The sequence below is a fragment of the Panicum virgatum genome, chromosome 5K, assembly GCF_016808335.1.
Source record: "Panicum virgatum strain AP13 chromosome 5K, P.virgatum_v5, whole genome shotgun sequence".
Taxonomy (NCBI): domain Eukaryota; kingdom Viridiplantae; phylum Streptophyta; class Magnoliopsida; order Poales; family Poaceae; genus Panicum; species Panicum virgatum.
In genome coordinates this window covers 36881311-36903817 of record NC_053140.1, presented here as the reverse complement: position 1 = coordinate 36903817, position 22507 = coordinate 36881311, and the positions used below count along the sequence as shown (strand labels likewise).

The 22507-nt window shown below is 44.4% G+C and overlaps 3 protein-coding genes across 3 annotated transcripts; 1 reads left to right on the top strand and 2 right to left on the bottom strand.

The window, feature by feature from the left end:
* Nucleotides 1–334: 334 nt before the first annotated feature.
* Nucleotides 335–862, bottom strand: LOC120709899. The gene has a single exon (XM_039995526.1). The coding sequence runs from the start codon at nucleotides 860–862 to the stop codon at nucleotides 335–337; it is 528 nt and encodes a 175-aa protein (XP_039851460.1).
* Nucleotides 863–1472: 610 nt separating this feature from the next.
* On the top strand, nucleotides 1473–7686 carry LOC120707236. Its single transcript, XM_039992079.1, has one exon. It carries the CDS (start codon nucleotides 2832–2834, stop codon nucleotides 3774–3776), a length of 945 nt encoding a protein of 314 aa, XP_039848013.1. The 5' UTR covers nucleotides 1473–2831; the 3' UTR covers nucleotides 3777–7686.
* An 8909-nt stretch (nucleotides 7687–16595) lies between these two features.
* LOC120707235 (coatomer subunit zeta-2) lies at nucleotides 16596–20831 on the bottom strand. Its single transcript, XM_039992078.1, has 7 exons — nucleotides 20649–20831; nucleotides 20247–20290; nucleotides 18803–18962; nucleotides 18023–18170; nucleotides 17863–17940; nucleotides 16964–17048; nucleotides 16596–16882 (listed from the first exon to the last, which is right to left on the bottom strand). Exons 2-7 carry the CDS (start codon nucleotides 20262–20264, stop codon nucleotides 16823–16825), a joined length of 549 nt encoding a protein of 182 aa, XP_039848012.1. The 5' UTR covers nucleotides 20265–20290; nucleotides 20649–20831; the 3' UTR covers nucleotides 16596–16822.
* Between the last annotated feature and the right edge of the window lie 1676 nt (nucleotides 20832–22507).

The window sequence follows — 22507 nt, the reverse complement described above, 5'->3', positions numbered from 1 at the left end:
GAATAAGGTTCTTCGGTGCCTTCTAGCGTGCGGAGCCTGCAGGCCTCCGGCCTTGCCATAGATGTGACGATAAATGGGCCTTCCCACTTGCTATGCATCTTGCCTTTTTGCTTGGCCTTTGGTATTCTTCGAAGCACCAAGTCCCCCTCTCTGATGTCTCTGGGCTTCACTTTCTTATTCTTCCACCTTCGTGTTTCTTCTTGATATTTTCCCAAGTTGATTGCTGCTTGAATCTTGCCAGCTTCGATTGTGTCGATTGAGGGCTTGATGTCTTCTTCGACGTTTTCTGCCCCTTCGGCTGTTCTCCAGGATTTGAGATTGATTTCCTCGGGTGTTACGGCTTCCTCGCCATACAGTAGCTTGAAGGGGGGAACTTCATGGTCCTGGACTCGGTTGTGCTATGAGACCATATAACCCTCGGCAGCTCATCCGCCCATTTCCCCTTCGGCAGCTCGGTGATGTTTTTATTGATGCCTGAGAAGATGATGCCGTTGGCCCTTTCAACTGCGCCGTTGGACTGCGGGTGGTAGACCGACGCGAAGCATAAGTTGGTGCCAAGTTGAGTGGTGAACTCCCTAAAAGTTGCGCAGTCAAACTGCTTGCCGTTGTCCACTGTAACCTCCTTCAGGACCCCGAAGTGGCAGACAATGTTCTGCCAAAAGAATTTCTGTAGGGCTCCAATTGTGACGTCCCTGAGTGCTTTGGCCTCGACCCATTTGGAGAAGTACTCTACCGCCACAGCGGCATACTTGTAGTTTCCCTGTAGGCAATGGTCCAACAATATCAATGCCCCATCGTGCGAGGGGCCATACCGGAGGCAGTAGCTGCACCTCGTCGGGTGGGAATTTGCTGTATGGGGCATGCTTTTGGCAGTTTAGGCATGTGCGAACCACATCGTGATGAGGACATCCCTCCCAATGATACACCCATGCCTACTACGCAGCAAGGACCAATGACAAGAGCTCGTGCACGAGAGCTAAATTATCAGGTAAACTCGTTCCTCGCTGTCCATAAACCATCATCCATGAATGGGGTACTACTAAATTCTTGTGATGCTTTTCTTATTCTTAGGAACTTGGGACATGAACCAGATTGGAGGGAGAGCAAACACAAGAAAGCGAGTGTGGATGATCAGATCGGACCATACCAGTTCGGACCTCCAGGAAGGGGCAACTTCGGAAGGCCATAACTCTTAGCTCTGAATATTGTTTGAAGCCCATGAGTACTTGTTGGAAAGCTCCTGAAGTCTACTTTCAGATGGATCCAACCTCAAGATGAAATTCCAAAGGAGCTAAGCAGAATCGCCAAAATGACGTTCAGTCTTCCAGTCTTGGGTTGAGGCCCTTGTATCTAGTTCAGCCCACTAGGGGCCCATTTTAAGTTAGGGTTTACACCCCCCACGCCTCTTGGCTGCTCCCCCACCTATATAAACCACCAGCAGCCACCATTTGAGACTTGGGTTTTGTTTGGTTGTAAGTTTAGCTGCTGCTACTTCCTTGTAAACGCGTGTGTCGATTAGACCACCCGATTTGCTTGATTCAGAACCCCAACTTCGTGTGTATCAGATTTATCCTTTGGGCAAGGTCTGTGTGCTGTTTGCTTGTCCACTTGTTCTTGCTTGTTCTTCGATTTGCTTGCAGGTTCAAGGTTGTTCTTGGCACAGCAAGAACAACACAAATTGGAGGCGGTGTAACTGTCGCTAAGGCGCAGCGCAGCCCTTGTGGTGTTGTAGTCGGGCAGCACAATGTCGATCCTCCTCAAATCGAGTTATCCCCCACTCTCATCGAAAGATCGGGAGCAAACCCCAGCGGGTTCCATCATGTGGTATCAGAGCAAGGTTTTTTCGGTGAGAGATTCTACCCATTCCTTTACCTACAGTCCAGAAAACTACACAAAAATAGGCTAGATCTGAAAATCCCACCAACAAGTTTGAGCTTTTGCTGTTCTGCTTAGTTCTTTGCTTGTTGAGTTTTCAGTTGCATTGTTTGGGCTAGTTGCTGGTTCTTAGTGGTTCAATCTTTAGAGTTTTGAGTTCTGGTCACGTTTTAGTCACCACGAGATCCACCAAATCTATTCATATTTCCGCTGTCATTTCTGCCACCACGAATCCATCTTCCCAGATCTGAGCACTGGAAGAAAACAGTCCTATATCTCGTGTTACATGTCCGATTCAAATGTTTAAATACAATCTGGAAAGGTTATCTCGTGTTCTTTCCAACGGATCTAAATTTGCTCCCTAACTCCTTCTGAGCTCGTCGCAATAGCACTTGAGATTCGCGACCTGCTGTCTGAAAGTTGAGACGTTGGAACTGATTTCAAAGGAGTTGTGTGCAGCAATCCCTTTGTTTGGATTGTTGGGTTTTCAAAAGAGTTTTAGCCCCTGAAAAAGAAAGAGCAAAAAAAAAAAGAGAAGAGAAGAGAAAAAAAAAGTGAAGGGAATAGAGCTGTTGTTTTCTTGCATTCCTTGCTGTCTTGGTGTGTGACAACATTTGTGTTCAGGCTCACGTCTCTAGCTTGATTTGGCACTAGGACCAGCATAGGACCATTAATGAATGTCTATTCAACTTGCTTTGACTAATGTGGTTCTAGCTGTACCTTGATTTGTTTTGTTTGCAGCCACCTATAGCTCCACAAATTATCTACTACATCACGAGGTTGTGCTTGTGCAACCATTTGTGTTGTTCTTGCTGGCTGCCGACACCTCCTACCTTGCTTGGTAAGAACATGTAAGAACTTGAATGGACAAGTGTGAGTGAACATATAGTGTTCCACCACCTATTTCCTTTAGTTGGTAGGCAACTTCTTGTGACTTTGTTTGCTGCAAGCTAACCATGGCAGGTGCAGGGAGTGAGGATGAGGATGGTGGAGGCCTGCTTACACCTCGCACCAAAGGCATCGTACAGCATTTTCAAAAGCAAGTGAGGGAGTACACCTTGGGAATTGATAATGATTTGCAGGTGATAAATGAGAAGATTGGGCAAATGGAGGCCGCACAGATTTCCAACAACACCAAGCTTGCAGGTTTGGAGACGACGGTTGCTCGCGTGGACAAGAGTCTCGCTGCTCTTCTAAGGCGCTTTGATGAGCTCCACGCGAAGATGAATGATCAGCATAGAGGACGTGGCCAAGAGAATGATGACGGCGCAGAAAATTCAGGTGCTGATTATGCTGCTGACACCGAAGTTGAGGATCAAGCCCAGCGACGTCTACGTCGTAACCGTCGAGGTATGGGTGGACAGCGTCCACATGAGGTACATAACAATGACATTGCTTTTAGTAAGATAAAATTTAAGATACCCTCTTTTGATGGTAAATATGATCCGGATGCTTATCTTACTTGGGAGATGGCTGTTGAACAAAAGTTTACTTGTCATGATTTTCCTGAAAATGCATGTGTTAGGGCTGCAACTAGTGAATTCACTGATTTTGCTTCCGTTTGGTGGATAGAACATGGCAAGAAAAATCCTAATAACATGCCACAAACTTGGGATGCTTTGAAACGGATCATGAGGGCTAGATTTGTTCCATCTTACTATGCACGTGATCTTTTAAACCAGCTGCAGCAGTTAAAACAAGGTACTAAAAGTGTAGAAGAATACTATCAAGAGCTGCAAATGGGCATGCTACGCTGCAATTTAGAGGAGGATGTGGAACCTGCTATGGCTAGATTTTTGGGCGGGTTAAACCGGGAAATTCAGGACATCCTTGCTTATAAAGAGTACACTAACATAACCCGTTTGTTCCATCTTGCTTGCAAAGCTGAAAGGGAAGTGTAGGGACGACGTGCAAGTACCAGGACTAACATTTCTGCAGGGAGGAATTTTTCCACGCAGCCCCGCTCAAGCATTCCATCAACTGGACGTGTTGCTGCACCTTATTCATCGTCAGCTCGAACAGCAGCCCCACCTTCTAGCGACAAGCCTCGTGACAACCCTGCAAATTCAGCAGCAAAGACAACGCAAAAACCTGCTGCAACCACTTCATCGGTGGCATCCACAGGTAGAACAAGAGATGTTTAGTGCCACCGCTGCAAGGGATTTGGACATGTCATGCGTGACTGCCCAAGCAAGCGTGTTTTGGTGGTAAAAAATGATGGTGAGTACTCATCTGCTAGTGAACTTGATGAAGATATACTTGCATTGCTTGCGGCTGACCATGCAGGAAGTGAGGGCTGCTCGGAAGAACATATTAATGCAGCTGAAGCCGACCGCTATGAGAGCCTAATTGTGCAGCGTGTGCTGAGCGCACAAATGGAGAAAGCGGAGCAAAATCAGCGGCACACATTGTTCCAAACAAAGTGTGTCATCAAAGAGCGTTCGTGTCGAGTGATCATCGATGGAGGTAGCTGCAACAACTTGGCCAGCAGCGACATGGTGGGGAAGCTTGCGCTTACCACCCAACCACACCCGCATCCATATTGCATTCAATGGCTGAATAACACCGGTAAGGCAAAGGTAACAAAACTTGTGCGAATTAATCTTGCCATCGGATCCTATAAAGATGTTGTTGAATGTGATGTTGTGCCAATGCAAGCATGTAGTATTCTGCTAGGAAGGCCATGGCAATTTGATAAAGATTCTATGCATCATGGTAGATCAAATCAGTATTCCTTTCAACACCATGATAAAAGGATTGTGTTGCATCCAATGTCTCCTGAAGCAATTTTAAAAGATGAACTTACTAGAGCTAGTAAAATGAAGAATCAGGAACAGGCTAAAAGTGAAAATCAGATTGTGGCAAACGAACTTGAGAAGCACAAAAAGAGAAGTGCCAAATCTGTTCATGATAACAGAAATGAGATCAAGCTGAAAGGGGCATGTTTCATTGCTACTAAATCTGATTTGGATGAGATTGATACTACCACTGCTGTTTGCTATGCCTTGATTTGCAAACAAACCTTGTTTTCACTTCAGGACATACCTCTTTCCTTGCCCCCTGTTGTCACTAAACTTTTGCAGGAGTATGCGGATGTTTTTCCAAAGGAGGTGCCACCGGGGCTGCCACCAATTCGTGGGATTGAGCACCAGATTGACCTTATTCCCGGGGCCTCCTTGCCCAATCGTGCACCATACAGGACCAACCCTGAAGAAACTAAAGAAATTCAGCGCCAAGTGCAAGAATTGCTCGACAAAGGTTACGTGCGTGAGTCCCTGAGCCCCTGCGCTGTTCCTATCCTTTTGGTTCCTAAGAAAGATGGATCTTGGCGCATGTGTGTAGATTGCCGAGCGATTAATAACATAACTATCAGATATCGTCATCCTATCCCTAGGCTAGATGATATGCTTGATGAATTGAGTGGCTCAATTGTGTTCTCGAAAATTGATTTGCGTAGTGGTTACCACCAGATTCGCATGAAGTTAGGAGATGAATGGAAAACAGCGTTTAAAACTAAATTCGGTCTATATGAGTGGTTAGTCATGCCTTTTGGTCTCACTAATGCACCCAGCACTTTCATGAGATTAATGAATGAAGTTTTACGCGCTTTCATTGGCAGATTTGTTGTGGTATATTTTGATGACATTCTGATCTATAGCAAATCACTAGAAGACCATCTTGATCATTTGCGTGCTGTTTTGGATGCTCTCCGTGATGCACGTTTGTTTGGTAACCTTGAGAAGTGCACCTTTTGCACAGATCGAGTCTCTTTTCTTGGCTATGTTGTGACACCGCAGGGAATTCAAGTCGATCAAGCCAAGGTTGAAGCCATTCACAGCTGGCCGGTTCCCACAACGGTCACCCAAGTGCGAAGCTTTCTAGGACTTGCTGGATTTTATCGTCGCTTTGTGAAGGACTTTAGCACCATTGCAGCCCCGTTGCATGAACTCACTAAGAAGGGTACAACCTTCACTTGGGCTGCAGCTCAACAGGATGCTTTCAACGTGCTCAAAGATAAGTTAACTCATGCACCCTTGCTCCAACTTCCAGATTTCAATAAAACATTTGAACTTGAATGTGATGCTAGTGGAATTGGGTTGGGTGGCGTGCTGCTGCAAGATGGTAAGCCTGTAGCATATTTCAGTGAGAAATTGAGTGGACCTAGCTTGAACTATTCTACTTACGATAAGGAATTGCTTGCTTTAGTTCGAACTTTGGAAACTTGGCAGCACTATTTGTGGCCCAAAGAGTTTGTTATACATTCTGATCATGAGTCCTTAAAACACATTCGAAGTCAAGCAAAACTGAATCGTAGGCATGCTAAATGGGTTGAATTCATTGAATCTTTCCCTTATGTCATCAAACACAAGAAAGGGAAGGAGAATGTCATTGCTGATGCTTTGTCTAGGCGTTACACTATGCTGTCCCAACTTGATTGCAAAATTTTCGGCTTGGAAACGATTAAAGCACAATATGCTCATGATGATGATTTTAAGGATGTGTTGCTGAACTGTAAGGAGGGGAAAACTTGGAACAAATTTGTCCTAACTGATGGGTTTGTTTTTAGAGCTAACAAGCTATGCATTCCAGCTAGCTCCGTGCATTTGTTATTACTGCAGGAAGCACATGGAGGAGGGCTGATGGGACACTTTGGTGTGAAGAAGACAGAAGACATCCTTGCTGATCATTTCTTTTGGCCCAAGATGCGGAGGGACGTGGAGAGATTTGTTGCTCGCTGCACAACATGCCAAAAAGCTAAGTCACGCCTTAATCCTCATGGTTTGTACATGCCTCTACCTGTTCCAAATGCACCATGGGAGGATATTTCAATGGACTTTGTTTTAGGACTGCCTAGAACAAAGAAGGGGAGGGATAGTGTTTTTGTGGTTGTGGATAGATTTTCTAAGATGGCACATTTCATACCATGTCATAAGACCGATGATGCTACTCATGTTGCTGATTTGTTCTTTCGTGAAATTGTTCGTTTGCATGGTGTGCCAAACACAATTGTTTCAGATCGTGATGCAAAATTTCTTAGTCATTTTTAGAGAACTTTGTGGGCTAAATTAGGTACTAAGCTGCTATTTTCCACTACATGTCATCCCCAAACTGATGGACAAACTGAGGTTGTGAATAGAACTTTATCTACCATGCTTAGGGCTATTTTGAAAAAGAACATAAAAATGTGGGAAGAATGTTTGCCTCATGTTGAGTTTGCTTACAACCGTTCACAACATTCTACTACTAAAAAGAGCCCTTTTGAGATTGTTTATGGTTTTGTGCCTCGAGCCCCTATTGATTTGCTGCCTCTACCAACTTCTGAGAGATTGAATTTTGATGCTAAACAACGTGGTGAGTTGATGTTGAAAATGCATGAGACCACAAAGGAGACCATAGAAACCATAAATGCTAAATATAAACTTGCTGGTAGCAGAGGAAAGAAGCATGTCACTTTTGAACCAGGTGATTTGGTTTGGCTGCACTTGAGAAAGGATCGGTTTCCTGATTTGAGGAAGTCAAAGTTGCTTCCGAGAGCTGATGGCCCTTTTAAAGTTGTAGCTAAGATCAATGATAATGCATACAAACTTGAGTTGCCTGCAGATTTTGAGGTTAGCCCCACATTTAACATTACAGATTTGAAACCATATTTGGGTGAGGAAGATGAACTTGAGTCGAGGATGACTCAAATGCAAGAAGGGGAGGATGATGAGGACATCCCTCCCAATGATACACCCATGCCTACTACGCAGCAAGGACCAATGACAAGAGCTCGTGCACGAGAGCTAAATTATCAGGTAAACTCGTTCCTCGCTGTCCATAAACCATCATCCATGAATGGGGTACTACTAAATTCTTGTGATGCTTTTCTTATTCTTAGGAACTTGGGACATGAACCAGATTGGAGGGAGAGCAAACACAAGAAAGCGAGTGTGGATGATCAGATCGGACCATACCAGTTCGGACCTCCAGGAAGGGGCAACTTCGGAAGGCCATAACTCTTAGCTCTGAATATTGTTTGAAGCCCATGAGTACTTGTTGGAAAGCTCCTGAAGTCTACTTTCAGATGGATCCAACCTCAAGATGAAATTCCAAAGGAGCTAAGCAGAATCGCCAAAATGACGTTCAGTCTTCCAGTCTTGGGCTGAGGCCCTTGTATCTAGTTCAGCCCACTAGGGGCCCATTTTAAGTTAGGGTTTACACCCCCCACGCCTCTTGGCTGCTCCCCCACCTATATAAACCACCAGCAGCCACCATTTGAGACTTGGGTTTTGTTTGGTTGTAAGTTTAGCTGCTGCTACTTCCTTGTAAACGCGTGTGTCGATTAGACCACCCGATTTGCTTGATTCAGAACCCCAACTTCGTGTGTATCAGATTTATCCTTTGGGCAAGGTCTGTGTGCTGTTTGCTTGTCCACTTGTTCTTGCTTGTTCTTCGATTTGCTTGCAGGTTCAAGGTTGTTCTTGGCACAGCAAGAACAACACAAATTGGAGGCGGTGTAACTGTCGCTAAGGCGCAGCGCAGCCCTTGTGGTGTTGTAGTCGGGCAGCACAACGTCGATCCTCCTCAAATCGAGTTATCCCCCACTCTCATCGAAAGATCGGGAGCAAACCCCAGCGGGTTCCATCACATCGTGAGCGTCCGCCACAGCTGAGGGCCAATAAAATCCTTCGCGGAAAGCTTTGCTTACCAGGGCCCTCGTTGCTATGTGCGAAGAACACATCCCTGCATGTATCTCTTCAAGCAGCTGTTTGCCCTCTTCGCGTGAAATGCACTTTAGGAGTGGTGCGCAGACTCCACCTCGGTATAACTCTTCGCCTATGATTCTGTAGTTCCTGGCACGAAGTGCCATTCTTTTTTCTTCCTTTTCGTCCTTCGGGACGAAGTGTCCGCGAAGGTATGCCATGATTGCAGCCCTCCAATCTTCGCTGGTTATGGCGTTGATGAATTTGGCGGGTTCTTCGGCACAATTGACGGAGGCCTACTTTAAAGTTTCGAAGAATACATCCGGTAGTAAAGGATCGAACTGTGCTGCTGCCTTTGCCAGTTGATCGGCCTGCTTGTTCTTCGTTCTAGAGAAACTGCGGATACTGGACTCGAGGAAGTATTTCTCCATGCTTCGCACTGCTGCCAAGTACTTCGCCAACTCCGGCTTGAGAGCTCTGTTGGACTTGTTGATTTGGCCTGAGATCAACTCTGAATCTGACCTGATCGACAATCTTCGCGCGCCCAGCGCTCTTGCTTTGCGAAGACCCAAGAGAAGGCCCTCGTACTATGCGACATTGTTGGTGCATCCCTTGAAGTCAAGTCTGACTGCGTACTTCAGCTGTGTACCCGAAGGTGCTGTCAATACTGCCGAAGCTCCTGCTCCATCTCTCTGGTAAGCCCCATCGCACTCAAGCTGCCATATTGTTTCTATCTTCGGCTGTTCTTGCGAAGGTGTGGTTGGGGTCCAGTCGGCGATGAAATCTGCCAAGACCTGCGACTTGATTGCTGACCTGGAGACAAAGTCAATGGTGTGTTCGGCTAACTGCGTAGCCCATTTGCCTATTCTGCCGGAGGCTTCTCTGTTTTCAAACATGTCCCGAAGTGGAAAGGAGGTTGGGACCTTGATCTTGTGGCTCTGGAAGTAGTAGCGAAGCTTCTGTGCTGCCATGACCACCGCATACGCCATCTTGACCCATTTAGGGCTTCGGAAACGAAGTATATAGGCACCTGTGTCAATGCGCCTTCGATTGTGCGCTCTTCGACGAGAGCAGCACTTACGGCTGCGCCTGATGTGGAGATGTACAATAGCAATCTGCTTTCTCTGACGGACTGGACATGACTGCCAATTTTTCAATATATTGCTTTAGGTCTTTGAAAGCCTTCGCTTGCTCTTCGCCCCATTCCATGTTGCCTGGGCCTTTCAGCGCCTTAAAAAATGGAAGGCACTTCTCCGCAGACTTTGATATGAATCGGTTAAGCGAAGCCAACCTGCCTGTTAACTTTTGCACCCCCTTTCTTGTAGTTGGCGGCTTCATCCGCCTGATGGCTTCTATCTTCTCCGGATTTGCCTCAATTCCTCTTTCGGTGATCATGCATCCCAATAATTTGCCTCTTCGGACCCAAAAGACACATTTCTCCGGGTTCAGCTTCAGACCATGACGGCGAAGGTTCGCGAATGTTTCGCGAAGGTCCTGGATATGATCCTCCTTCTTCCTGCTTCGGACAATAACGTCGTCGACATATGCGGAGATGTTCCTTCCCGGTTGATCTCCCAGTACTTTCTTGATCATTCTGTTAAAAGTGCATCTGGCATTGCGGAGGCCCTCTGGCATTCTCACGTAGCAATATGTCCCGAAGGGGGTGGTAAAACTAGTCTTCTCTTCGTCTGACTTGTTCATGAATATCTGGTGGTAACCTGAGAAACAATCCAACATACTGAGCATCTCCGAGCAAGCTGCTGCATCGACCAGGGTGTCAATTAGTGGTAGTGGGTATTCGTCCTTCGGTCACGCCTTGTTCAAGATTGTGAAGTCAATGCACATTCGCCACTTCCCGTTCTTCTTCGGTACCATGACAACATTTGCTAGCCACTCCGGGTACTGGACTTCACAGATAACGCCCGCGTCCAGCAATTTTTGTACTTCGGCTTGAGCCGCCTTCTGCCTTTCTTCAGACATTGTCCTTTGGCCCTGCTTTACTGGTTTTGCCTTTGGGTTCACCCTGAGCTCATGCTCGATGACCTCTCGACTGACCCCTCGTAGATCCGAGGAGGACCAAGCAAACACATCTTGATTGTTGCGGAGAAACTGTATAAGTCTGGCCTCCTCGGACTCTTCAAGCCCTTTTCCGATGATCACCATTCGGTCGGGCACATCTTCGTACAATGGAACCTTCTTCGTGTGCTCCGCCGGGGATACTCCCCCTGATTTCTCTGGCTCTTCATTGTTTGCAGCCTCATTGTCCTCATCTGGTGTTTCAATGACATGGGCATTCTTGTTTGCGGTTGATGCATTGTCTTCGCATCTTCTTGCTTCTTCCTGGTTGCTGTAGACTGTGACAATTCCTCCTGCCGTAGGCAGCTTCATGCATAGATACGACTGATGGATTACTGCTGTGAATTTGACCAAGGTGTTGCGGCCGAAGATGGCGTTGTAGTTGTAGTTTATGTCAACCACATCGAAGGTTATCGCTTTGGTTCTCTGTGCTGCACCTTCGCCGAACATGACATTGAGCTCTATCTTTCCCAGAGCTTCGATTCTCTTGCCTCCGAAGCCAATGAGCGGATATTGCGACTTATTCAATGTTGTTTCTGTGAAACCCATTTTGACAAAGCACTGCCACACGAGGATATCTGCAGAGCTCCCATTGTCAACCAAGATTCTCCCTACATCATTTCATGCGAAGTGCACTGAATTCTTGCCGATATTTGCCCTTATGACGAGGGGGTCATTATGTGGGTAGTGTTACAGCCGAAGGTCTGCCTGCGTGAAAGATATTGGGACATGCGACCAAGTTGTTCGGAAGCATCTGCCTTCACTCACATGAGAGACAGTTCTGAAGTATTCTTTGCGTTGCCTCTTCATCTCCAACACTGGTTTGTTTGACCCTCCGGAGATGGCGTTGATGATGTTAACCCTACTGCCGGAGGGCGTGTCGCTTGCTCGCTCTGATATCTGCCCCAGCTTGAGCTTCGGAGGTGGGGGTAAACTTGTCGGGTCGTAAGACTGTGGCGTGGAGCTTGTAAGCATCTTGGCCCTCAAGGTATGTTTCGGTGATTAATGACAACCATTATTGTGACTAATGAGTTTGTGCAGCTTAATAGATCATTATCGCTCATTTGGTCATATGTCAAAAGAGGCCCCTCAATTTCATTATTCAAAAAGGCGATCTCGGTATTCAACTCAATTATATGTCAAGACTAAGGATCTTTCTAGTCCTAAGTGTCATAAGGTTGAGAAGGACACTTAGGTTAGTATAGGTTTTATAGTTTTGTAGTGATCGCACTATTAAGAGGGGTTAAGGCCAAGTAACTTGAGCATGGACATGGTCAATCAAAAATGGATGCACACTATGGTCACTCAGGTTTTCAGAAGTTCAAATAAGTGGTTCTCAACTTATATCTCAAGAATATTTAGATTTCATTCAAGACTCAAATCAGAAAAGGCAAAATCAGGAAAAAGTCTATACACCGGTTTAACCGACGACTCCAATTTTCTATACGTCGGTTAAACGAAGTCAGCAGAGTCTGGACAAGTCAATACACCGGTTAAACCGACGCGTTTGAATTGAACGTCGGTGCATTAGTCCAGAGTTGGTTTTTCCAGGGTGTTTCAAGGTTCTATACACCGGTTAAACCGACGATGTTTGAATTGAGACGTCGGTGCAATTGACCAGTGAGATAGTTTTTCCAGGAATTTCTGAAGTTGTACTCACCGGTTAAACCGACGATTGTTTTGAGTTAACGTCGGTGCAGTTGTCCAGAGACTTGGTTTTTCAGTTGATCAGAGGACAACTACACTCACCGGTTAAACCGATGATACGTCGGTTAATCTGCCCAAGTTGTAACGGCTAGTTTTCAGAAGGGGTAGTTTACATTCATCGGTTAAACCGACGCTGACTATTGGAGGTACGTCGGATTAACCGGCGCTACGCAGTTTTCTGGCAGCTTTTCTCCAACGGCTCTATTAGTGTGAGCTGCCTATATATACCCCTCCAATGGGTCATTTTGCTACTCTTGACACCAGGCAACATCCAAACACTCATAATATAGTCAAGAGCCACCTTGAGCTTCATCTTTCACATACTTGTTCATCCAATCAATCAAGAAGCAAGATTAAGGACTTGAGTAGAGAGAAGCTTGTGTGCATCCGTTCTTGGTGATCGGTTCTTGCTCAAGTGAAGGCCTTAGCTTGTTACTCTTGGTGATTGGCATCACCTAGGCGATCTTGGTGATCGAGGTGTTTCTCGCGGAGCTTGCCAAGGATTGTGGGAGCCCGGAGAAGAAGATTGTACGTGGCTTGATCTCCACCACGCCGGGATGGTGAACGGAGACTCTTAGTGAGCGCCCTCGTCTTGGTGACTTGGGAGGTGACAAGACTCTTTGTGAGTGTCACAACGTGGATTAGGGGTGTGTGCCAACACATCGATACCACGGGAAAAAATCCGGTCGTCTCTTGTCCACTCTCTTTATTCAAGCATTTTCTTTCATGCAATTTATTCATGTGCTTGACTTAGAGATCATAACTTAGCTCTACCTTGCTAGGCTTTACTTCTCGTTACCTCTTTCTTAGCTTGTGTAGCTAGCTTAGTTATCCGGTTGGTGAATTGGTGCCTTACTAGCATTGCATAGGTTAAGGTTGCTTTATTGTGTTTTAGAAATTGAAAAAGGCCCAATTCACCCCCCCCCTCTTGGTCCATCGATCCTTACAGAGCTCCTCGACCATGTTTGACTATACTGCGGAGGTGGTAGCATCGGTACTGATTGTTGCGAAGGTGGCGCATACGGTAGTGGATTGTAGTTGAAGACCAGGTATGACACCGGCCAATTTGGCGTAGGAGCCCATGTGGTTGCCGTCGCCGAAGACTGTGATGGCAACTGCGAGGTATGATTGACTGGCTTCACTGGCTGGGAATTCTGCCGATCAAACTCTTCTTTTCTTTCAATGGCGAAGGGGCATTCATTTGTCCAATGGTCTTTGTCTTTGCCGTGGAAAAAACAGAACGGAATTTTCTCCCTTCGACCGCCGTTGTCTCTTCGGCTTTTGTTGTATCGTTCCTCGCGATGGTGACGATCATCGCAGTTGGGCCTTTCCTCATGGCGGTCCCTCTCGCCTTTCGCCCGGTGATGGTGTCTGGGCTCTCGGGGTTCTTCTTCGGAAACATTGTTCACCGTTCTTTTGTGCTTCGGCTCATCTGCGTGCCACGGTTTTGAGTGGGACCTCTCGCTGCTTCGTGACTTCTTCTGCTCGCTCTTCTCCTCAAGCCTTCTTCTCTTTGCACGGTCGGATATGCAATATTCTTGCATTATCTCGAACAGCTTCTTTACTGTCTTCGGCTTGCGCCGGGATATATATTCTCCGCATGGTCCTAGGTTGATCCCCTTTACCACCGAATTGATGATGCTTTGGTCGGCAACATTTGGTGCTCTTGCGCGAAGTTTCATGACACTCTGAAGATATTCTTGCAAGGTCATGCTTCCTTGCCTGAGATCGTGAAAATCACAGGATGTGACTTCATCGGGCCTCACGGCGCGGAAACTTGCACATAACTCGAAGCGAAGCTGCTTCCAAGACAAAATGGTTCCTGGTGGAATGTTTGCGTACCACCGCTGCGCCAAGCCCTTCAATGCGAGGACGAGCGCCTTCGCTTTACACGCGGTACCTCCTCCTGATGCTTCTATGGTGGCTTCGTATTTGAGGAGGAACTCTTCGGGATCTGACTCCCCATCGAACTGCGGCAATATTGCTGGGTTGAGGCGATGAGGCCACTGCACCTCCTCCAGCTCTTTGGACAATGGTGATATTCTTTGATGCCTTCTACGGTAGTGCTCTTCGCCGTCTGACTCAGAATGGTCAGAGATCTCTTCGACCAGCACGAACTTTGGGCGGAGCCTTGGTGGTTCATGCTGCCGCGGGTTGACCACAATCATCTCCTTCTGTTGTGGTGGTGGTGGTGGTGCCTGCAATTTCTCGAGCTGCAGCCGCTGTGCATGGAACTTCTCCTGCAGCGCCTTGTAGCGAAGCTCCTCCTCCCTCAACTTGTTGTACTGCTCTTGACGCTCTGCTTCTGTGAGCATGGTCTCCTTCCCCTTCGCTCTTGTTATCATTTGTCTCTCCGAAGGCTCTGCTTCCAAGGCCTGCTGCTGAGCTCTTCGTGCCTCTTCGATGCGGGCGTCGATGCGACGCATCGCCGCAATGTCTTCGGCTGAGACGCCGATGTCCAGAAGGTTGACTTCAAGCCGGCCGTCTGCGAGGGCATCGATGGAGACGCCGTCACTGCTGGTCCCATTCGCCTGTGTTGCTGCTGCTTCGCCCTGCGAAGGTGTTGCCGTGGCCGTCGTCGTCGTGTCCTCCGAAGTGGCTCCGTTGGTTCCCTTTTTCTTCGTCGCTGCCATGTGGTGTATCGAACTGACGGGTGGGAGCCAAACTATTGGTGGAGAGTGTCACCGGAACAGACGGACACTACAACAGTAAGGGACAAGCACACGATTCAAATAGTAAATGTTCTCTCTATTCAATGTCCCATCAATGAACAATACATGGGGTATTTATAGGTGGTGTTACACCTCCCACGTACATTTACTCTTCTACACCCTTACAACGGCCATATTCCTGGAATATTCTTGGACGTACACGTAATTTTCCTAATACAAGCTCAGTGCGCTACAGCTCAGACGGGCCTACAACTACAGATAATCATCTTCGGCCTTCTCCACGAAGACTACGCGGCCTGTCGCTTACTCCTCGCCGATGTTCACATCATCCGGTCTTCGCGGGTCTTCGGCTTCCGACCCGAAGACAAGCGAAGGCTACGTGGCCCGTTATTTACTCCTCGCCGTGACGCTCCCGTCGACCGGTCCTCGCGAGTCTTCGTCTTCCGACCCGAAGACAAGCGAAGGCAGGAATCTTCTGTGTTCACTCCCGTTGGCTTCAATGTTCTTGCTGCCCTATCTTCGCGCACCTTCGGCGACCAGACCGAAGGTGGTGTCCCCAACATAGATTTTAAATTTTATGGAAATAAATAAAAAGGATAATATTTGGCTCAAATTTGACCCTTCCTAAAAAACTTAAAATTTTTCTATAGAACCTATAATCACAAAAGTTCTCTATGATGGAGCTCATCTTGATGCTTTAAAAATTCAATGAAGTTTGAATTCTTTCTTTCTTCAAAATTTCAGTTTTCAATTTTGTTTGAGTTTCAACTACAAAAGTTGCAAAATTGGGTTCTCTATACTCTCCTCTACCACTATACCAATTTTTATGACTTTTTATCCACGTTTGTTACCTCGATTGAGTGAAAAAAGAGAGAAGTAAAAAATCTATGAAAAAATATGAAAACCGCTTGTAAAACCGCAGTTTTGATAGTTGGGGAAGGTTGGATACCCGGTTTTGCAGTTAAGGGAGAAAAATCAAACTTTTGCAATAGTTGAGGGAAAGTAGACCTTTTCCTTCTAACAAATACTACCTCCGTTCCAAATTTTAGTTCGTTTGACTTTTTTGACCCTAAGTTTGATCACTCATCTTATTCAAAAAATTTATGCAAACATTGCCAAATTTGAGTCATTTTTGAAGATCTTGTATTGATGAAGCACCCACAATAAAAAAAGTGATATTTTACATAAATTTTTGAATAAAACAAGTGATCAAACTTGAGGTAAAAAATCAAACGACCTACAATTTGAAATGGAGAGAGTACCGAAGAACTTGCCAATGTAGAATTAGCTTCCGTTATGCAAAACACAACTACATTTTCAGACAGATGACTTGAGTTCTAAAACATTCCATGATACCAGGTACGCACCTCGAAAAACAACCTCGAGATAACTAGGCGAAAGATAACCGTTAACGGACTTGATGTTGGACTAAATGTGAAAGAATACTAACCGACTAAAGTGAGAATTTATTTGGTCCGAGTACTTTGGAAGAGCAAAACTACCATTCCTTTTCAATGGCAAAGGGGTCCATTCCCCGATCTGCACCGAAAATTAGTGACATAACGTTGAACCTTTTCCATGGTTTGACATTTGAAACGACATTTTTTTGTAAGAAAAGTATAGTACACTCAATTACACAACTCTTTATTTATGTATTCTTCAAAATAGGTACAAAATCACTGGTTCAAAGTTCCAAGCATAGCATGACACAACTCGTGGTACCAAAGCTGGAACATTCGATTAGGTTGTCACTGTAGCACTTTAGAATATGTCATAATAAGTCGTAAAAGAATTCTGGTTGTAGGTTGTTCATTTCAGCAGAGACCTTGCAAGGTGCTCCCTAGCTGTGGCTAGGGCCTGAGATATCGTCTGCGCAGAACAGGTCAAAGGGATCATGAGATGTATGCAACCTGTGAAATGAAATGCGATAGAATGGATCCAGTAAATTACCTGCTCAGAGAAGGGGACAGAACCATCAACAGCATTGGTTGCGACCTTCCCAGCAATGGTATTCGCATCGGTTTCCAGGATGATGCTGCAAAAGTACATAAGACCCAAATTGTTTCAGTACATGCCCAATAGGCAATAGTCTTTGGCTGGGTAACTACTGACTGCAACTTCTACTCCATGGAGCAATATGTGACACAGAACTGAAAGTAACCATGCTATCTTCCTAAAATCTACTGATTAGCTGTTATATTGTGTTTGACATGAAAAAAATAAAGCAACCACTGCCATCAAGGCAACCATTTTGCTTCCATCAGAAGCGCACTCTTGTGGAAATAAATCACTAGCACTAGCACCTATATTTCTTTCATCCCTATATGCACAATGGCATAAATTTGCCAATGGTACAGTTTTGTGAGGTCACCCTGAATATCTTAACTGAGATGCAAAATTTGTGGCACATGCCATTCAACTTACAATAGGTATATTTAAGCTAAAGACTCAGCAGATGTTGCGGATGAACACAGATACATGCATTGGAATAAGCAGTTCAAATAGCTTAAATCATTTCTTCTCCATGTTAAGTAATAATAATTCATAATAACAGATATCATAAAACAGGCAGTATTGAGACCATGCCAATGTGGCCACACAGATCGTCAAAAAAGTAATGCAAACATAATAGCCATGGCAAAATCATAGGACCGTCTAACATAATGCAGCATCATATTTGAAACAGCACATAGCACAATGTCAAAACATAACTGATAACCAAAAATTAGCACAAGTCGCAAGATTATTACCCGCCATCTATAATTTCATCAATGCAGAGAAGTATCAAGATAACAGCACAATGTCAAAACATAACTGATAACCAAAAATTAGCACAAGTCGATTATTACCCGCCATCTATAATTTCATCAATGCAGAGAAGTATCAAGTCCAAGTTCTCAAGTGCAGTCCGCTTCTCAACATCACCCCTAAAGCATATTAAGTGGACTTCAAAACAACCGCATACAAAAACAACTGCTCATACAGTAATAATAACAGAAAATAAGCTACCTGAGTAGAAGACCAACAGAATCCGAAAAACCATTTAGTACACTTGCTAAGATGAGTTCATTCTCATCATCTCCAGCAGTGACAAAAAAGTGAAGGTCATGTACAAACTTGTAGACGACAATATAACCATCAAACAATGTTATCTCAGCTGCAAAGAACCAAATATATGCATCAGCGGAGAATTTACTTGTCGACAGCAGGCACTCTCTGGTGCCCAAGTATATCAAAGGAGAGCCTAAATTCAGTTTAACCATCAACCTAGCGTATAAAGTCTGAATACCTGGAAAGGTGCATGGATAATAAGGCTGCCTTAATGCAACTGATAACACAGTTACCAACAATATAATAGCATGCATTTAGGCAGCATACACTGCTTAGATATTGCTCAAATTCTGTTACCCTAAAATGTCAATTGGATAGCCCAAACCAGTGAAGTGATTGAACAATCGTTAACAAAATCAAATAACTGATTTTAGACAAGAAAATTCGGAAGTGGTTAAAGGTACACCTGTAGTTAATTGAGCCTAAAATAACACCAACATAGTGTGAAACAGAGTACATGAAATTAAGTGAATGTAATTTAGGACTGGCCAGTCATATGCATGATTATGATTAAAGTGAAAAAGATAAATAGTTGAATATGCCGACATATTGTTAAATTTTGGGGTCAAAATATACACCAAGTTGTTGAGTAAAAGTTAACATAGCTTAAACTCTTAAATCTCGCTGCCATGATAGTGATGTTTGGTTCTGCATGGAACAACTAAGAATAAAAAATACCTTCTGCCCGTGCATTTGTCTTCAGAGTTTTAGTGAAGACAGATTTTTCATAGGCCAACTTTGATGCATTAGTTGTCCAATCATCTGAGAAATATTTCACAGCAACACGCTTCCCTTCAGAATCCAGAAGCAAAATATTCTTTACTGAAGGGCAAGACTCCTGTGTAATAGACAAACCATTGCATTAGCTTCCTGATAGGGTTAAGCCATCCAGGACAACTGATGGCCTAAGTTTCACGATAAACGAAGTTGGTCATTAGAAAAGAAACATGGTAAACTATGTCAATAATTTTATGAAAGTGGAATAAATAAAGGATCTTTTGGATAACTACGGAAATCATGCAACATTATCACTCATCTATAAGATGGAAACACATTTGGCAAGTGCACCGGCATCAAGAACTCAAGATTGTGCTTTTTTTTTGAGCAACAACTCAAGATTATGCTTCTGTTATGGACTTATGGCCCTGGGTCATCCATTGGGCCTGAACTACTGGGAAGGGAGGAAGAGGTGGCAAGCGGCCATGGTGATGGCACAGGAGGAAGAAGCACGAGAAAGAGAAATTCTGAGAGCTAGCGCGTGAGGCCCAGTGGGCCCAGCTTGGTCCTCTGGGCCTGTAACATTTTCTTACAAAACTAACAAAGTAAGCAATGATTTTACCCCCAGAATAGAGCAACAATCCTAACAAATAAATGACTTGGATGCATTTTCAAATTATAAATATTATGAAAAATGGACCAAGATGGATTACCCCACCCTACCATAAGGAGTGCTAAAACAGTGCAGAGCAGAACACTTAATATAGAAACATCATATATACTATACTAACATATATCATCTTGGATTTCCTTACTCAATGGTATTACTGTTTCAGAGTAAGCAATGCAGTAATAAACTAATCATATGAACTTTGCAATACAGGTTGGCACTACTAAAAAGAGATCCTCAAATGAAAAAATCATTAGAAGGCACAGACAGCCAATTCGCACTATTCAGGTAAATCATGATTGCATGCACAATCAAATGACATAACTGGATCAATACAGCCGCACAAGTTTGAAGGCCCCCTGGCAAAGGCGCGCATCCTGTGCTAGACAAGTTTACCATCCCTGTAGGTTCTTTTCTCCTATTCTTCATGTATTATCCACTAATATAGAACTGAATTCATATTTCTATACAAGAAAATGTAACGATCCAGTCTAGGAGTTCCCAAGCAAATTTCTTCACAACTGATTAATCAGATCTAAAATAGACATCAGTTTGAACTCCACATAGCCCATCGTCAGTACATCAAAAATATAATTCTATAGCAACAGCAGAAACAACAGGCGTGTACATTGCCTACAAATGCATTATCGGGTAAAGTAATATGCACAGACAAAAGGAAATGGCAATGGCAGTAAAAAGCAACAACAGAAAGTAGAAGAAGAATCTGCCTCGCACCTTGGAGAAATCCGCCATGGTGTATCGTCCTCCCCAATTCCACCCTTCACACAAAAGCACGGGAGTAAAGATCACCAGCTAAGGCTCACGAGCAGCAGCGCCAGCCAAACCACACAGAAAGCAGATCCGCAACAAAATGAACTTATATAGGAGACAGAACGCTTGGATCTCAGAGTAACAGCACAGAGAGAACAGAACAATAAATCCGTCCGAAAAAAATACAGCATCCTCAGGGGCGGATCAAAGTATAGGACATGGGTGCACATATGTCCACCCGATAATTTTTGCAAGAAACACCGAAGTTGTGGCGTATGCATGTAACTGGGCCAGATCCGAACACAAGTAGCGTACATTAGGGTTTACAGTGCTCGATTTCGCACAGCGGGGAGGAAAGGGGCGTACCTGGTCAATGCTTGTCGCCGGCGAAGGGCTCGACTAAGACCTGCGGAGGAGCAGCGCCGCTCGCCCAGCCGTCGACGCAAGGAAGGGAGACCGCGAGAGAGGTTGGGGGGGGGGGGGGGGGGGGGGGTTGGCACCGGCAGGTGAATGGGACAAAGAAGTGGACGGGGGCCTCTCTGCTAGGCTGCTACAGGCCTGCAAAGTGGAAACCAATACTCTTTTACAACTTACAACCACTGAAACAGCGACATAACAAAGTATTTCTATGTTGGCGAGTATGTTTATTATTGAAAATTTTCATATTATCTAATAAATCCTTTTTTTCAAATTACCTCTACAACTATAACAGTTAGTCAAATTTACCCTTGAACAAAATTTGTGTATTTCGCCTATTTGTGCATGAGTGGAGTAAGTTTCAATTTTGTAGGGAGATAGTAAGCATCATAAATTATCTATTACAAAAATATATTATGAATTTTGCTTCGCCACTTTTACATATTACGTGTTCTAAAGATTAATTTAATATTAGATTTATTAGCCTTCAAATAATAAAACATAATTTTAAACATATGCTATTATATCTTATATCACCGTGCAAAATTTTAACTTAAACCTTCATTAATGCTTGAAAATATAAAAAAGATAAATCCTATGAAGGGATAAATTAAACCAATTGATAAATTAAATCCTATGAAGTAAATTGAGTAAAAAAAATAGTGTAAGAGGTCATCCGAACTTTGGCCACACTTAGGGGAGTCATTGAACTTTTCCTATTTTTATATTCTTTTGACGTCACTCTATAATTTCATGATGTTGGTTAAGCGTTTAATAACTTTAAAACTCAATGAACTAATTTCGCTCAAGTGCCAACAATCACCCTTATTAGAGTGTTGTAATATTTTATAAAACTTGATTCAACAATGCATCCTATATCAACATTTCTCAAGTGCCACCAATCACCCTTATTAGAGTGTTGTAATATTTTATAAAACTTGATTCAACAATGAATCCTATATCAACATTTCTAATAGACCAATTCAACATTTTACATGAAATCAAATTATAGCATCATCATGGGGGCATTATTCACCCTAAATTCCCTCCACTTAATATATGATTCCACATTTACTTTCACTTGATGATTCAATACACAAGTTGGCTCAATATTTCATATACACTAATTCAACATATTATGTGATTCAATTTGACTCCAATGTCACTAAGATGCTAGCTAGTGTGTTAAATGTGTCGCCTAGGCCTCCAAGCCAACCTAGCTCGTCTTAGCAAATAGTAATGCATTGTCGCCTAGACGCTGGCTAGGCACTCTGGTGAACCAAACTCGCGCTTGTCGCCTTTAAAACACTGATGCTAGGTGGTTGGCATGCTCTCCCACATAATTCTAAATCATCCGTCCACATATTACGAATCTCAAAGACTGAAAGTTACATGTGAGATTACAAAAATAACAAAATATGCATGAACCCCCCCCCCCCCTATGCCATTGTGCTCATAAAATGGAATAAAACCGTAAAACCGAACTATAATTCATTTTATCATGCTGCTCATTGAGCATTTTGCTAAAGGTTTTGATTTGACCTCCCAATCAGTGGCGGGACAGAAATGACCGGCAGTAGGGGCTGCTTCCTCTTCTTCCTCCTCCAGCCCCTCCTCTCCTTCCTCTCAAATTTGTTGAGGGGGCTTAGGGGAGCTCCGTGTGATTCACGACAGTAGGGGGGCTGCGCCCCTCTTCCCCCACCGCTAGATCCACCACTGCTCCCAGTTGTACCACAAGGAACTACAAATCTTGAGACTGAACCACAACATGCCTTCCTATCCCTGGGCACATACCATCAGTGTCGAGT